The sequence below is a fragment of the Monocercomonoides exilis genome, assembly GCF_001643675.1.
Source record: "Monocercomonoides exilis strain PA203 chromosome Unknown scaffold38-1042076, whole genome shotgun sequence".
Taxonomy (NCBI): Eukaryota; Preaxostyla; order Oxymonadida; family Polymastigidae; genus Monocercomonoides; species Monocercomonoides exilis.
Genome location: NW_027150583.1, coordinates 939,799 through 957,438, shown reverse-complemented (window position 1 = coordinate 957,438; position 17,640 = coordinate 939,799). Strand labels below are relative to the sequence as shown.

Genomic DNA, 17,640 nt, shown 5'->3' with positions numbered 1-17,640 from the left:
TTTGAGACAAATTGGAGAAATGGAATTTGAAAAAATGGAAAAGAGTGTTAAAGTGGGCAAGAAAAGGAAAATTGCGGAATGTTAGATTGGAAGAGGGGTATTTTTTTATGAGAGGAGAAGATTTTTGGTAGAGAATGGGAAAGATGAAGAAAAGGAACTGATGATATTTTAAGAGGATTTTGTGAGTTGAATGGAAGAGGAAAAATAAAAGAGGAAGGAAATTAAGAAATATTAATATTTTCTATTTTTGAGGGGAAAGGAGAGGAAATCGCAAAAAGTTGGTGAATTGACTTTGGAAATATACTGCCACATTAAATTGCATCAGTCTCTCTTGCGTTATATAAGTGATTGCGAATTACTGCTCAAACAGAAATCAACTTATCGGAAAAAAATTTTTTTGATTAACTGACAACACATAAAATACAACCCCACTCTTCCTCGGAAAAAATTTAGAATTTGCTACGGATTTCTCGATAACCATTAAAATTCATTTTCTTCACCTTCTTCACCTTCTTCACCTTCTTCACCTTCTTCACCTTCTTCACCTTCTTCACCTTCTTCACCTTCTTCACCTTCTTCACCTTCTTCACCTTCTTCACCTTCTTCACCTTCTTCACCTTCTTCACCTTCTTCACCTTCTTCACCTTCTTCACCTTCTTCACTTTCACCTTCATTTTCATCTTATTCCTCGAATTCTTTATGATCTTCTTGTCATTCTTTGCATTTTTTGCCATCAACCTCGTCAGATGTAATGTACGTTAATTTTTCATGGACAGATAGAATGTCTTTTCTGTTTGTTACAAGAATTGTTGGATAATCACTCAAAAGCTGCCAATTATACGGGGATACCAGACTTTATTGATAAACTTGAATCTGTTTATTTTAAATATTGCGATTATAATTAACGATTCCTTCGAAGTTATCTTATCGAGCACAATATATTGACCAATCAATAAAATCATAAGAAGCCTTCTCATATTTTTCTTCGGAAGAATAATTTGATTAAAAACTGTTTTCTCTATTAATGAAAACATTCACCTTCATCTTCTTTTTCAATGATATTTCCTATCACTTCGCTTTTGATCAATCTATCTTTCTTCGTATGAATATGGGATGTTCAATAAGCCGCTTTAATTCACCAGCTATAAATAATTACATCCACTTTTCTTTCTCTCCACAGCAACATCATCGCTACCAAAGCATTTTGCGGAACTGAAGGGTGTGCATTTGAACCTCTTTACTCTTCAACAGCGGATCATCCTGCTCTGCTTCAGAACTTCATACGGCTTCAGCGCTCCGGCTATGCAGAATGGGGTGAATGGGTATCTCTGAGAAATGGAAGTGGAAGAGGGAAGGAGCTTCAAGGCACATTGCGTTTATCTGCTCGCTTAATGACATCTCCAAGAAGCGAAGAGAGAGAAGCGCATGTTCAAATGGAAGAAGCAAAGAAGGTGGATTTCAGAAGCAAATTAGGCGCAGAGCAGAGGAAAGTGAGGCAGCAGGAAGATCCAAAGGCGAAGACGAAGACGAAAGAGAAAGACTAGTTTTGCACATCGCAAATTCATACATTCGATGCAAAACTTGCACAGGCAGCAACAGAAAGGAAGGGGAAGGGGAAGAAGATGGGGATAAGGAGGAGGAGAAGGAGGTGATGATGAAGGTGAGCATCATCAGGCATTTTTCTCGTTCGACTGCACACTCTCATATATTCGGATGCACACTTTAAACACCACAGCCTCCTCGACAATTGCCACCCCTCTTTTTTCTCCCTTGCCACACACGCAATTGTCTGCCTCTTCTATTCTTGTTGGAACTTCTCCAGGGCCACTCAATCATTCATCTCAGCCACATACTCCTCTTCTCTCGCACAAAAGTCCATCTGCAAATCTTACACAAGCTCTGCCTCTTTATCGAACATGTCTTCTTCTTCCTCTCCTTCTTCTTCCTCTCCTTCTTCTTCTATTTCTTCCTTCTCGCTGCCACCGCTTGTGGGATACTTGGAAAGAACATATAATGCAATGCGGATGTATTTGTGAGCAGCAGCGTGTAAGCTACGAGAGATGTGTTTTAGCAACAGAGCATCCTTCTGATCTCTGAAGCATTTGTAGCCAGCTGGGGGTTCGGGTGGATATTAAGGAGGAGAAGGGAGAAAGAGGTATTTGACAGAGACATTCGAAAGGCTAAGAATGAATGATTTTCAAAAGAGAAACTGAAAAGAGCTGAAACGAAGAATAAGCCCGTTACGACACTATCAACGTTTTGTTTTGATTTTCTTCCTGAAATCAAAAAACGAAAAAGGATTCAGCAGCAAATTATTGAAACCCCATTCCCTTTCTCAACATTTGCTTCTGCAAGCACAACATCTTCATTCACTTCTTCTTCATTTCCCATTTCTTCTTTCTTCTTCTTCTTCCTTCTCATCATCTTTTTTCCCCCTTATCCTCTTCTGCCTCTTCTCGCTCCACAAGTTCTGCTGGCGTAAAAGCTGCTGGTGACAGAGCCACATCTTCCATCCTCAGCACCGCCTTCTCCATCCCCTTCTCTTCAGCTTCTTCCTTGCGTTAGATTGTGTAATCCCTCGCCCAATCACCTCGTCGTCTATTTTCGTTATAAGACGCATCGACTGCGGTGATAAAAACTCCATCAACACTGTCGCAGATAGAAGCAGCGAAAGGACAGACAGATTGTAACCTTCAAGAACGAATTCGCATCCACTGCAGAACAGATATTTGCTCTAAGATTTCGTTCACATCGAAGCAGCAAACGAAAGAATCTGCTCCATTTGCAAAACAGAAAGCATCTCCAAAGCCCCTCATCACAGGGATGTACAACAACTCCACTCAGCATATAGCGTATTACCACATCATATGCCCGTGGCGACAGCAGCAGCAACGACAGCCGCATGCAACTCGAATTCATCTCAGCAGCCTTTCTTTACCGTCCATTACTGTTGCCGACGTGTATGATGCTGACAAGATCGGTGCATCCGAAGGATCAATCGCAGGCGATGATGACAAAGACGAAGATGAAGAAGGCTTATCACCTCCTGCCATCTTCTTCTCTTCGCTTCTCCGCCTCTGGAATGGCGAAGTTAAAAGGCACGCTGTTCCAGTAGAAGAAAGAAGAAGAAAGAAGAATGAATAGAGGAAGAGAAAGAAGAGCATCTATCAAAGTTCGAGAATAACTTGGAATTTTTTTGTTCAAAGCGAAGATTCCGAAAGAGACAAGTGAAAATGTTCCCAAAATCTGATAAATCGGAACATTTTGTGAGAAAATTGAAGAATACAATTTTTCTGTCAGCTCAATAATTGCAGGATCTGTCTCTTTCTCACTATTCCCCAGCATTTCCATGTATCTATCTGTTTGTCATTTGTAGTTAAATGAATAACCTTTAACATTTCTATCATTTTCATTGGCAAAATATCCTTATTCCTCCTTCTCCTTCTCCTTCTCCTTCCTCTTCCTCTTCCTTCGTTCACCTCTTCGATCACGCAGAACCGGCTGATCTTCATGTCAGGAAAGAGTCCACATTCTGAAGTTTGTTGATTTCTGTGTGCCAAGTTGACGCTGCTCATGGAGCAGCTGAACTTGTTGAAGGAGTTGAAGGAGAAGGTGTTTGCGAGAGAGGTGAGGTGGAATATGTTGTGGTTGTGAAAAGTGAGACCGTTGATGAACGTGTGGTTGAAGAAGAGGGAGCTGACTGAGAGGAGAAGATAATAAAGAAAATGAACGAAGTGAATTCGCAGAAAAAACTTAATGGCTCTTTTTTCGTTTGAGAAGCGATAAAAGGATGTCATGAGATGAATGGAGAGAAAAGTGTTGGAGATAAAAGAATACAGCATGGGCAACATTATCAAATGGGGGATTCAGATGAAGGAGAGCAGAAACTAAAGAAAGATGGGCAGCGGATAAAGAAGAATGCCAGAATATCATTTCATAAGAATAATTAGGAAAGAAAAGTGGAATTGACTCTGTTGTGATCTTCGATTGTAATTTCTCCTCCATTTTGTTCATTGTTTTATAAAGTCGTTGGAATGAACTGCTGGAGCAGGAACTTGGTGATGATGTTTCAGATCAATAAATATAAAAAACATTGCATCCAATTTTAAAAAAACTAATTATGGATATTAATATCTATCTGTATTATTTTTAAATTTATTAGTACTGTTCAGTTAGTCTTGAAACTTCTATTTTTCTTTAAATGATTGATTTTGCACTTTTTTAATGAACTTGATCATAAAAATCCATTTTCAACAAAAACATTAAAAAGGTATGTAATTTTTGTATATATAAATTAAACAAATATATATTGCAGAAATAAAAGCTCAATATTCATGAAAAATCAATGTAACTCTTTGATCAAAAAATACCACAATTGATTCCATTTTTTCGATTTTTGATCTTTTTTTATGATTTCAAAAAAAATCACCCATATAACAACGACAACAAACATAGAAGATCGGAAGAAGAATTAGAAGTTTCAACAGGTGTTGCATGCTGGATATGGTTTTGTTATTGATTTTTGATGATTTGAACTTTTTTGGATCGTATTATTTTCCTTCTTTTCATTTGTCTTTTATTTCATTCAGCATTTAACATACAATATATATTTCAATCATTGTGTTTGTAACAAATAGCTTTGATCTTTGTAATGATTTAATTTTTGTTTTTTATTGAAAATTCATAAATTTATTTTTTTCCTGTGACATTCAATGACATAGTCAATGAACGATTGAAATTTCGGTAACAAAAAGAATATCTGAATATTTGAAACAATTTTAAGGGGATATCTTTTTTTATAACTGGAGTTAAAAGAAAAAAAAATATGAAGAAAGAAAAAAACAAGATTAAGGAAAAGATGAGAGAAGAAAATATTAAATGAAAGATGCTTGAGGTTTAATAGTTGAATTCACAAACATATGGAAATAGAACAGCCGCATAAAAAGAAGATAATAGGAAAGAAGTTGAAAGGAAAAAAAGATAAAGAGAGAAGAAAAAGAAAGAAGAAAAGATAAAGAAAGAAGAATAAGAAAAGGGAGAGAAAAGAGAGAGAAAAGAGAGAGAAAAGAGAGAGAAAAGAGAGAGAGAGAGAAAAGAGAGAGAAAAGAGAGAAAAGAGAAAGAAGGAAAAGAAGGTTGAAGCATAAAGAAGAAGTGGAGAGAAGGAGAAGAAGGCGAGGAGAGAAGGAGAAGGAGAAGGAGATGAAGAAGAGGTGAGAAGAAGAAGAAGAAGAAGAAGAGCAGGATTTGAAGAAGAAGAGACATTAGCGAAGACATTTTGAGTTGAACATAAAGAAAATCTTCCATTTGAAGAAGAAGAAGAAGAAGAAAGAGAGGAGAGAGAAAGAAAAAGAAAAAGGAAACAATAAAAAAAAGAATAAGAATGAAAAAGAAGAAAAAGAAAGAAAAGAAAGATAAATAAATAAATAAATAAATAAATAAATAGAAAGGAAGATAAAAAGATTGAAAGAAAGACTTCGAAAGGAAGAAGAACAAAGAAAAAAGGAAGAAGAAGAGAATAGGAAGAAGAAGAAGGAAGAAGAAGAAGAGGGAATCAAAGAAGTGCTTGGAAATGGTGCAGGCTGATCAGCAGAGTTATCATTCTCATTCTGTTTAGACTGTCCAGCCAGCATTCTTCCATCTCCAATGTCTCTTCCTTTGAGCGAGTGCAGCACACTTTCGTCGTCCATCAACAGCTCCTTCCCCTTTTCTCTTTCGATTGCTGCCTTCTCCTACTCCTTCCGCTCCATCTCCAGCGCCTTCTCCAGCGGCGTCTGCAGTTGCGAGTGCACTCTCGTGTTCTTGGGCTCAGCCACGGCTGTCGAACGAGCAGAAGACTCCTTCAGAGCATCTCTGCTGAGCACAGCTGTCGTCCTGCCAAAGTTCGGAGGCAGCGGATAATCGTCATCGCATTCGTCGTTCTTCCCTTTCTCCTTCGAAAGCATTGCCAGCGACGCTTTCTGCTCCTCTCTTTCTCTCTCTCTCTCTTATTCTCTCTCTCTCTTTCTCTCTCTCTCTCTTCTCCTTCTCTGCCTTCCTTCTCTCCACTTCCTCCACGGTTCTCAGAATTTCCTCTTTTCACGTGTTTTCCTCTTCGTTCGCATTTTTCCATACAAAAACTGCACATTTACCGCAAACACACTTCTCACAACTGCTGCTTCGCCTTTCTCATCAGCCACAATTCTTTTCTTCCTCAACAAAAGCACTCTTTCCTTCGCATAGTACTCGATATCTGCTTCTTCCTCATGCACTCCACTCACTCCAAACACACCCCATTTCCTCCTCATAAGTTCCGCAATGCCTTTTTCTCCGCTTCTCTCTCTTTCTCCTGATGCACTCACATCGCCCTCTCTCTATCTCTCTCCTCTCTCTTCTTCCCCTCCTCCTTTCTCTCCTTCTCTCATTCCTCCTTCCTCTCTTGATGCCTTCATTCGCTCTTTGTCCATTGCTGCCTTCGTGCTCTGCTTCAGCTTCGCCTACAGAGACTGCAGATAGCTCGTCTTCAGTGTCTGTGCACCAGAACTGCCTCCAACAGACAGAAGAGGACCTGTTGAGAGACCCTTCCGAGTGAAAGGAGACTCACCACGCAAAGTGCCACCGAGGAAGAAGGAAGAGGAAGTTGAGAATGAGTTGGAAGAGGAAGTGGATAAATTTGCAGCAGGAGAGGAAGAAGAAGAAGAAATAAGAGATGTCTTTGGGGATCTCAATACAGATTCAGCTGCTTGCGACGAGTTGGTTGAGGCATTTGAGCTGTTGGCTGATCCTGTGCTTGCATAGCTCTTCACACTTCCTGTGTCACTTGCACCTTTCTCTTCATTCTTTTCTGCTGCTTTCTCTTCGGCCTCTGCTCGTCTTTTATCTTCTTCTTCTCTTTTGCCTTCTTCTTTTGCCTTCTCAATCATCTTCAAAAGTGCTGCTTCTTCCTTCTTGTCTCTGTATTCAGCGCCAAAATGGACATTCTGGTAAATATTGTAGAGTGACTATTTTAAAAGATAATCTAGAGTATTTTTCATTAGAAGAAGATGAAGAAAATGATGATGATAATGATGATTATGATGATTATGGAAATGATGGAGAGGAGAGAAGATGAAGATTGGGAAAAAGAAGAAGAAAGAAAGGAGAGAAGAAGCAGAGAGATTTGGAAGAATAAGTTGAATAAAGAGAGGAGAGAAGAAGAAGATGTGAAAAAAAGATGACAGAAGACAATTTGAAAAAGGTTGAAGGATATGAAATAAAGCGGAGAGGACGATAAAAAGAAGTTGAGTATACAAGACAACAAAGGAAGAGATGGTGATTCAATGCATGAAAATTATTAAATGTTATTTGTTAACAATTCAAAAATACTACTATTCCATATATTAAGTTGATTATCAATTCGTGAAAATTTTGATGATGTTTGAAACAAATATATATGGCAAAATTTTTTTGAAAAGTTCCATGACTTAAATTTTGTCCCACAAAAGATCAAAAAAGATCACAAGATTTCGATCATTCCGTTCCCATTTCATATATTGTTTTTTATTGTGTTATCTTTTTTTGCTCTCATCAACAAATATTTAATTTGAACAATACAAATACTTTTTTAACGTTTCGCAATTTTTAATATTTTCTTTTTAAAATTGTTATTTTAAAGCTATTTGATGAAAACATATTATTAGTTATAATTACTTCATTTTCATATCATCAAACTGAAAATTCATTTTGATTTTTGGAAAATTTTTTAAGTTATTAATATATTTCTTTGTAACATGTTAATTAAATTTAAATTTGCTTAAATGGGAGGATTTTTCGTTAGAAATTGTTATTCGGGGAAATTTCATTGAAACAATGCTTGCTATAATTGAAAGCTATTCAAAAAAATTGTTTTCAAAGAGCAGTTATTAATGTATTAATAAAAACATGAAGGGTGCGAAAATTTTCAAAAAAATTGTTCATTTATTAATAACTCAAAAATACAATCCATTTACATGTCGAGAATAAAACAGTTAGTTGTTATCAAGTTTATGTCATTTCAGCATGTACATTTTTCTTCAATTTTTCATATCATTTTTTGTATTTTCAAAAGATATTCTGTTTAATTTTTTCGATATTGAATGAAAATAGAAGATTTACTCATCTGATTAATTTTCCTTTTCATATGTAGTTGTTTTGTGAAGTCGTCTCTTCGCTCTGACATTTTATCTACAGCAGCGTGATTGTCTTTTTCGCAATGCCGGATGCTGTGAAGTGAAAAGAAGATTCGACAGGGGATTGGAAGTTATCACATTCATCATCAGCTCCTGCAATTTTCCATTCAAATGCCTCGGCGGTGGCTGCGTCATACACGTCGGATGCAGCGATGGATGACATCGAGTGGTGGCTGCGGTCAATGGTGCCTGAGGCTGCTGGGGTATATGCGCGGTACATGCTAATGCTGTTGCTGCTCCTTCCATCGCTGTGGGTGCTACATATAGTTCGAGGGATATTATTGTGGCGCGGAGGGCGGTGCAGAATGGGGGTGTTGTGTGAACCTCTGATGTGGTGCTTTCGGTGATGCTTTTTGTTCAGCTGGTGGAGAAACTTTTTTTTCTTGCAGTGTCGGTGAGCACAAAGTCGGGGATCAAGCGGATCTTTTATGAAGCGGATATAAATGCGCATTCGTCAATCAAAGAACTGCTTATCTCGTCGCTATTACCGAAAATGATAACACGTCTAAAATCCCTTCAGTCGATATTGATGCGCATGAAAGGTGAAGCGTGAAAAGGAAGTGATTGTGTGAGGGGTTGAAGTGAGGGAGGTTGTTGAGAAGGCGCTTGAGGTGGAGCGAATGATGATCGAAGATGCAGCTCTATCGCCTTGGAGGTTAAACTGATTTGACGGAATGAGCGAGAAGAGTCTGAGGAATGATGAGAAAAAAGCGGAAAAAGAGAAAGATAATGTTGGCAAAAAGTTTATCACAAATGAATGTGAAGGTTATAAATCGAAAATGGAAATAATATGTGAAATATCCGATCACCAGGAGAGGAAAGACGAAGATGATAGTGAAACATCTCAAAAAGAAAGATATGAATGAAGCGTATAGGAAGAAGAATGAAAATGACGAGAGTGAAAGGAAGAAAATCGAAAGTGTGAGTGAAGTTAATTTAATAATTCTTTGAATTAATGATCAGATTTTAAAGGATTATTGTAAAAGAGATGGAGATAAATACTGAGATTTCGTACTGTTCAACAAATGTTTTTGAAATGGATGAATAACAAGGCTCCGCCCTTGTTGAAGCAAGAAAAAACCACATGTCAATTAATACGGATTTGGCAAACAAAGAGGAATAAAGTTTGAAGCTGTCGAGCAAGATAGAAAAGAAGAGATTAAACTTTATACGAAGAAGATGATACTGATGTTGGTGAAGACGAGGGATTCTGCGGTGATGCAAATTTAACTCGAGATAGTGAAGGCGAAGAAGAAGGATAGAATGAAGAAGAATTTGATGGAAAGAAGACGAAGAAGGTGTTCATAAATTAGAAGAAGAAGAAGTGGAAGACGAACGAGCGACTGAGTTTGCTTATAAGGATGCAGCAAATTGAGAAGCAAATAATATCTTCTTCAAGGTGTGAATTATCATTGGCGTCAAATTTTGTGGAGATAGTGTAAAGTGTAGAGAAGAAGACAGTTCATGCTCTCCAAAAAGAGAAAACGAACATGATTGTGGAGGTGGATGCTTGTGACGTTGTCTGTCTGCATGCAGCCAACCATCACCTGGAATTGCTAATGTTGCTTTTCAACATCCTCCTCCAGCTCCTCATATTTTTCTTGTCTCAACACTTTTTCCATTCTCCTTTTAAGTTTCTGTTTCTTATAATCCTTCTGAACTTCAAGTGCATCTTTGCACTCATAAATGCTCTCGATCAGAACATATGCTTCCACAAAGATGCCCAAAATGTTCCCCCTTAATGGCTCTTCAATTATCATCCATTTTCCTTGTCTTTTCCTCGTCTCGTGCAGGCATTGATATTCTTTGGACTTCTTCCGCTTTCACTTCGCCTGCTTGATATTAACAGCTTGTCGAGATTAGGCGCGAAAAGAGTTAGCGCTTGTTGAAGGAATTTCCAGAGTATAATGAAGATGAAGAAGAGGAAAAAGAAGATGTTTAATAAGGTGGATTTTGTTTGATGAAAATGAATAAAATTTTATGTGAGAAGATTCATCAGGTGTGTAAATTGAGAAAAAAACAAACGCAGAGGAGACATTAGCGTAAAATAGGCTGGTTATTTGGCATACATGTGAATTGGTGGGAATATCCGATAATAATGACTGTGAAATATAGGAACTGGGAGAGCTGTATACAGATCTGGAGAAAATAGTGTTCAACTTTTCTGTGAATCAAACAATCCATTCTGACTTGATGATCAAAATATTGAAAATTCAGAAAATTGTTATTTGGGACGGTGAAGAAGGCGAAGAAGGAAAAGAAAAGAAATGTTGTGATAATTCTGTTTCAGTTCTTGCTATTGTCATCGCAGAGTTTAATGATGAAGTTAAAACGGAGACTGTCCAGCCACTTTGATCATCATTTCCTATAACTTCGTGTTTTTGTCCCGCAAACGTCAATTCATCACTCATCAAAATCCTTCCACTCACAATAGTTTTCATTTCTCCTGTTTGTCTTATGATAGAATGTTTCATCGTCAAACAAGGGAATTTGACTGTTCCACAGTGTGAATGATCACATGCCTCAGAATTGCTCACATATTCTTCTGTTGGATCAGGAAGGAGATAAACGCACAAAGGGATGGTAACACTGTTATTTCCATTGTCGAATCCTCTCACTTTGTCAAATGAATCCAATGAATCTGTAACACATGTGATCTTTTCTGATTTTGCAGTTCCTTCCAGATTTGGTGAAATAACAAAAATGCCCTTTCCCCATTTGGGTATGTTTGTTCTTAATGAAGAGGAGATCAGGAAATTTGGACTCTCTTTTATCCATCTTAGGAGGAACTATTTTTTATATAAAGCTTATAATGACCTCTGTCATTCGAAATAGTGCTTCTTCATTTTTCAAAGGCTTTCGCATTTGAAGGATATATTCCTTTATCTTTTCATTTCAAGGAAATGCTGCTCTGCTGCAAATTTTTTATCAACACAGAAAGAAAGAATTGAAAAATAAAGAATAAATAACACAACACAAATTAAAACAGCAAACCATTCAACTTTGAATATTCATTGCTTTCTTGAACATGTATAAGCAATAATTGGAGAATGAAATGAAATTTTTCGTTCTGGGAATTGAAGATTTCAGTTCAAATAAAAATAAGAATCATCAACAGAAGATTAAATTTTCAATAAAAATTGAATTAAAAAAACCTTGAACAATTTCAAACTCAGTTATTCCAACACGGACTAAGGAAAGATAAAGCATATTCATTGTTCAAAAGCTATTTTAATTTTGATCACATAACAGAATATATAATTTTTTGATTCAAAATATTTTTTTTCATAAAAAAAGTTTGCAATGAACTAACAACAACTGTGGAGAAAGTTAGTTTTTCTAATTAGAATTATGGAAACGGAGTGTTCAAAAAATTAACTTCCATGGGTCAAATTTTTGATCTGATGTCACTTTTCAAAAAAATTTAGCCATATGAATTATTTTTTTTAAATGAATTATTCAATGCTAGTAATCGAAGTGATGAATTGGCAAATCAGATTATTCCAAAAACAGTTTCGGTCGAGTGATGAAACTTTAAGGTTGAAAATGTTTTCATGAAAAGAAATATTATGATGTATTTGATGAAAGTGGTCAATTCTTCAAAAGTTAATCTCAAATGAAACAAAATGATTAACATTTGAAAAATAATTATCAATCCATGCAATGTTGAAAATTGCTTGATGAAAAATTTCCGAATAAGCTTTAAATCTTATGAGTCACAAGAAAACCTTTTCTTTGAAGCTATTTCCATTAACTGTCAACTTATTTTCCTTCAAAAGATTATTCAACAATCAAACATCAAAACTGAAAGAAAGAACTGCGAAAAATAATTTCAACAGCATTCTTGTTCGACATCTTTGCATCCCACAAGAAATCCTTCTTATTCATTAAAATTGAGACTTTAAGATGGATTTGAATTTGCAATAAGTTACGCTTCGCACACTGTCTCATTCTCTGCAAAGATCAATATTGAAATTGCATTTTCAAATGACGTCAAATAATGCACAAATAACATTTCCTCACCAATATCAAGAGATGTTCATAATCGTCAACAGAAATTGATTTACGATTCCACAAACATTCACGTCTTTTCATTAACATGTTTTAATTTACAAAGAATAAACATTTGGAGCAGCTAATATGAAATATTTGGGTCATTATCTTTCAAAATCATTGATTCTCAATAAGCCAATCGGATAAGATTAAAAAGTGCACCTGGGAGATATCAAACCATATCCAAGTCTGGATAAAAATAAAGTGATTAATTTTATCTAATGCTTGATACCACGTCTTTTGCTTTTCCGATGGAGCAAAAGCTGAGCATGCACTTTAAATCTTGCTTAATGATCAATGATGCATATGGGACAATTACAGAAATCAAATGTTAATGAATTGCGCAAAAGTCTGTTTCGTCTGTAAATCATTTCAATTGAAGATTGAAGAACGTTGATGACATTTTGTGAGTTTTGCTGCTTTGAACATGTTTTTCTTTCATTCAAAACTGTTTCATTCTTTATTGTTCTTTGAAGATCAATTAAACAGCGCTGTGGAGAAATGCAGACTTCAGATTCAAATACATGCTTATTCTCACTTTCAAAAAACAAGAAATCTTTCATGTGTGGAATAACTAAAGAAGGCCAAACTTTCTGTTGTGATGAAATATATTCTTCAAAATATCTGTCATTCACTGATAATTCAAATTGAGAATTCTCTGATGAAGAAATATTTGTTGAAATTGATTGGTTTTTCCTTTGTGAAATAGGGACTTGTGAAACTGTATGAGATTCAACATGCTTTTTAAAAAAAGAAATCAAATCCTGCAATGATAAAACATTCTCATCGGAAAGGTAATTATTAACCGAGTTAACCAGAACACCGAATTCACCATCACAAAGGTTCTTTCCGTGATGTTCTGTGAAATTATTCACTTCACATTTTTTCCCTTTCAGAAAAGAAGATTTGCTTCGCAATAGAAAGTGAAGCACAAAGCGATTTCGGTTATGAGGACCGGAATCACAGAAAAATTTGAAAGTCGAAGAGTTTTTGAAGAATGATCTTTTCAAAACCGATTGCAAACACTCTATTTCAAATCGAAAACCATTTGATAGGCATTCTGATAAAAAGTTGAAAGTTTTTTTTTTATATACTGATCATTTTGTTTTTGAATTGAAATCACTGTGAAATGTGATATTTGTTTGTAATCAAAATATTCTTGCTGAAGCTGGTGAAATCTGATCGGCAATTTCCATTTTTCTTTGAAATCAAACAGCAGTATTACTTCATTCTCCTTCAAATCATGAGCTGTTTTTTGAAAATGTTTTCGTTGCCATTCCGCATATGTTTTGTGCATTTTCAAAATTGAAAAATTTTTCATATCCGATTTGCTTCTTTTTGAAGAAGGGACAGACCTCAATTTTCTTTCCAAATGATCAAGTTTTTCACACATTTCACATACATCAGTTCTCTTTTTTGCTCGATAAAATTGTGTCGTAAGTTTGTAGAAATAAGAAAGTGATAACTTAATGTTTGTTTCTTCCTGAAATTCTTTCCATAATCTTGATTTCTGTTTGAAAATAAGTCTTTTTTCATTTTGTGAAAAAATCAGAGGGCATAGGTGTAAATTGTACCACTTTCAGTTTGCATTTTTTCAAAATTCAAACACAACAGCGTTAATCTACACGATTAAGCCAAGCGATTCAAGGAGGGAAATTTCGAAATTCGATCAAATAATATTCAACAAAATTTTCAATTTTGGAGACCCATAATATTTTTATGATGATCACTACAAACTTAAAATTCGATTTCTTAACTCCTAAAAGTTCAAATGAAATTATCTATTCAATGAAACAAGAAAAAATATAGTGTTAAATGTTTGTCATTGTGAATTTTCGTCTGTATTATTTTTTATGTTGCTAATTTCTATAAATTCAATAAATACGAAAAGCTACCGTTTTTAAATAATAAAGAGAATGCAACAATAAATTTTTTGAAGCAATAACGGAGGAAAACATATCCAATGTTTGTAAATTTTCTTCAATTTTTTATTAACTTATTTAAATGTGATTTTCTCTCTCTTTTAGATTGGACTGCTTTTGAAAGGTTTGTGACGAAATGAAGATCGGGTCCTGCTGCAATATTTTGGATTGAATTGAATTTGTAAGGATAAGGAGTGACGTGGCGCTTGAAGTCGATGACGCGGGGGAGAGTTATTTGGAGAGAAACAAACAGAGGATGAGGGATAGTGAAGAGAAATGAAGATTTGTGGAGGAATTTTATTCTTGTTTGTTCATTTTCTTCATATATCATTTTTTATTTGTATTTGTATTTTTTTATTCCATTGATGTGTGATGCGATCAGGTGTTATCAGAAGCGCCTGGGGAGCATGAAATATGGGATGTGGAAACAGTACTTTTTTCTGGGACATTCTTGGAAGAAATTGGGAGAAATCAGCAACTGAAGAGTGTTTGGAAGAATGAGCCAGGCGGAAAAAACTGAAGAGAATGGGGAAAGAAATTTTTGTGAATTTCTTTTGCAAAAATCTTTTTGGAAGCAGCAGCAGAAGAAGAGGCAGAATAAGGGGAACTCAAGCTCAATGGGATATTTTTTGGCATGGCGCTAAGAGGCATGGGGAAGGGGGAGAAGGGAAAGGAAGAATTTTCTTAGAGAGAATCGCATTTCTCATCTTCAAAAGTATTTATTTCATCACCTTCCATACCTCTTGTATCCCTCTCCAGACTCACTTTTTTCAATATCTCAACAGCACTTGATGCATGCTCACCTTCAACCACTACATCAATCCAAACCAAATGTCTGATGAACAGCTGTTCATTTTCATCAGTTTGCAAAGCATATGATGGAGGGATTGTCCCTTCCCTCAACAACCCCTTTGCCTCTTTGACAGCCTCAAACACCTCATTCGTTGGGTGTTGTCGAACAAGAAATGTGAAATGTGAAGGAACTTCAGACGGAAAGTTGACTCCAGGGAGGCAAAGCATTACTGACAATGGACCGAATACATTCACTTGGTGCGAGTGGAACGGGTCGAAAACGACTGGAAACAAAGATGATTATACTGATGATGCTTCAAATGGTGGAGCAATTCGAATGTACAATCTCAATTCTGGAGAACTATCTGTATCTCATTGCTTATTCAATGATTGCACTGCATTCTACCATGGGGGAGCAATCATGTGCCATGCAATCAAGACGATCAAGATTGTGAGCAACGTGTTCAATTCGTGCACAGCGCATAACTTTGGCAGGGGAGGGGTGCATGCTTACCAAATAAGTTCATGTGCCCTTGTCAGTGGGTGAGACTTCCAGATGTGCAAGGCTCACCATGATGGGGGAGGGTTGAGGTTGTTCAATTTCAGTGTGCCTGGATCAGGGTGCATCGGGGAAGAAGATGGAGAAGGAGGGAGCTCGTGTGTGTTTGAGTGCAATTTCACTTCATGCTCATTGACAAACAATGGAGGCGGAGGCATGTATTGCTCATATGTTCTGGCTGCATTCAAAATGAGCAGTGTTCGATTTATTTCATGTTCAACATCTGCATATGGAGGAGGATTATATTTTGATCCAAACCAACAAACAGCTCCAAGCAACAACATTTATTGCTATTTCTTCTTTTTCCACGATTGCAGTTGCAACGCTTCCACTCCGTATGGCCACGATGTGTTCTTTTATGATGGAAATAATCTTTTTTCATCGAATAACCCGTTCTATGAATCGTACACATCAAATACTAATGATAAGAGAGTGTGCTATTGGGTAATGGAGCATATCAGCACACAGAAAAGAAGGAATGGCTGAGCGTCGGGATGAAAGATCGATGTGATGGGGTGGATGGAAGTGATGCGAGTAATCTGTGCGGGATGAACGAGACAGCGCAGTGCAATTCAGTGGGGCATGCAGTGGGGTCGAGCAAGGCGCAGCTGAACTCGACAATCACAGTGCTGTGTGGGAGGCATGTGAGCGAAGGGACAACAATCAGTGTTGGGGAAAAGAAGATTTCTGTTTTGGGGAGAGGGAAGACAGTGAACGTGATTAGGATGAGTGCGCTTTATTCGATTACGCTGTTCAGTGTGATGATGGGGCAGTTGGAGTGATGTCTGTTGGAGGAGAAATTATTTTGCTCTCAAAAATAAGGGTTAACTCCAGGTTTGAAAGAGAGAATTCAATCTTGGAATATATATTTGTTCCAACTTCACCACAGTTTCTAATAATTGCTATTGAAGAAAAAAAATGTCGATTCAAGCGCTGCGGTTCAAATATCGAATCACACGCTGAGGATAGAGTGGAATATTAGTCATGATCCAGTCAGAAGCAATTTTTTGAACCAGCTTTGTGATTTTTTTCCAATTATTTGGATGCGATATTTATTCTTTGCTATTATTTAATCTTTAATTAATAAAACTTTGAAAAAGATGAATAATTGAATTAATTGTTTTAAATAAAAGCTAGTTTTTGCTTATTCACACTCATTTCTTTTACAAATGCGTTTGCAAACGCAAGCAGCTTTGCAAAGCCAAAATAAAATATGTATGCATTGTTTAAATCGAGCTTGTTGTGAATCCTTTGTTAAAAACAGGAAAAATTAATTTTGCACAAACAATTATAAACCCCAAATCTCAATAAACGAAAATAAAATGGAATGAAAATGAAAACAGCAATATGGTTTAGAAAAAATAAAGAATACAGTGTTTGAAGGTTATCCATAAAAAGTCTTGATTTTTTTAAAACTTTCGAAGACATCCCGCTGCATCCTCAACATTGCATTTTTCATATGCCTCTTAACATTAACCTTCCTCCTTCTTCTCATCATCCTCCTCCTTTTCTCCCTTTTCTCGTTATAATTAGCTTCGCATCCCTCAATATTCTCCACATCTTTTCTATTCATTCATCCAGCTTCCCTGTGAACTCTTTCAAAGAACATTCTTTTAAACACGTCCTCTCCAATTCAACTTTTCCTTCCTCCTTTCTAAAATTGAATATCATACAAGTTTCAACAAATTTATTACCAAAAAAAGTTAATAAGCAATATAAAATTTTAACCATACGTTGCATATGTTTTCCTCCGTTATTGCTTCAAAAAATTTATTGTTGCATTCTCTTTATTATTTAAAAACGGTAGCTTTTCGTATTTATTGAATTTATAGAAATTAGCAACATAAAAAATAATACAGACGAAAATTCACAATGACAAACATTTAACACTATATTTTTTCTTGTTTCATTGAATAGATAATTTCATTTGAACTTTTAGGAGTTAAGAAATCGAATTTTAAGTTTGTAGTGATCATCATAAAAATATTATGGGTCTCCAAAATTGAAAATTTTGTTGAATATTATTTGATCGAATTTCGAAATTTCCCTCCTTGAATCGCTTGGCTTAATCGTGTAGATTAACGCTGTTGTGTTTGAATTTTGAAAAAATGCAAACTGAAAGTGGTACA

The 17,640-nt window shown here is 36.0% G+C and overlaps 5 protein-coding genes across 5 annotated transcripts; 2 read left to right on the top strand and 3 right to left on the bottom strand.

The window, feature by feature from the left end:
* Positions 1–781: 781 nt before the first annotated feature.
* MONOS_7143 (uncharacterized protein) lies at positions 782–1,544 on the top strand (the record flags this gene model as incomplete). Its single annotated transcript, XM_067877447.1, has 2 exons — positions 782–792; positions 1,181–1,544. The coding sequence occupies 2 exons, from the start codon at positions 782–784 to the stop codon at positions 1,542–1,544; spliced, it is 375 nt and encodes a 124-aa protein (XP_067723301.1).
* Positions 1,545–5,731: 4,187 nt separating this feature from the next.
* MONOS_7145c2 (uncharacterized protein) lies at positions 5,732–6,286 on the bottom strand (the record flags this gene model as incomplete). The annotated part of the gene is made up of 2 exons (XM_067877450.1): positions 5,732–5,873; positions 6,114–6,286. 2 exons carry the CDS (start codon positions 6,284–6,286, stop codon positions 5,732–5,734), a joined length of 315 nt encoding a protein of 104 aa, XP_067723300.1.
* A 189-nt stretch (positions 6,287–6,475) lies between these two features.
* Positions 6,476–6,901, bottom strand: MONOS_7146c2 (uncharacterized protein; the record flags this gene model as incomplete). Its single annotated transcript, XM_067877452.1, has 1 exon — positions 6,476–6,901. The coding sequence occupies one exon, from the start codon at positions 6,899–6,901 to the stop codon at positions 6,476–6,478; it is 426 nt and encodes a 141-aa protein (XP_067723299.1).
* Positions 6,902–14,844: 7,943 nt separating this feature from the next.
* On the bottom strand, positions 14,845–15,180 carry MONOS_15348 (uncharacterized protein; the record flags this gene model as incomplete). The annotated part of the gene is made up of 1 exon (XM_067868217.1): positions 14,845–15,180. The coding sequence occupies one exon, from the start codon at positions 15,178–15,180 to the stop codon at positions 14,845–14,847; it is 336 nt and encodes a 111-aa protein (XP_067723298.1).
* Positions 15,181–15,740: 560 nt separating this feature from the next.
* MONOS_15349 (uncharacterized protein) lies at positions 15,741–16,293 on the top strand (the record flags this gene model as incomplete). The annotated part of the gene is made up of 2 exons (XM_067868218.1): positions 15,741–15,846; positions 15,941–16,293. The coding sequence occupies 2 exons, from the start codon at positions 15,741–15,743 to the stop codon at positions 16,291–16,293; spliced, it is 459 nt and encodes a 152-aa protein (XP_067723297.1).
* Positions 16,294–17,640: the final 1,347 nt, after the last annotated feature.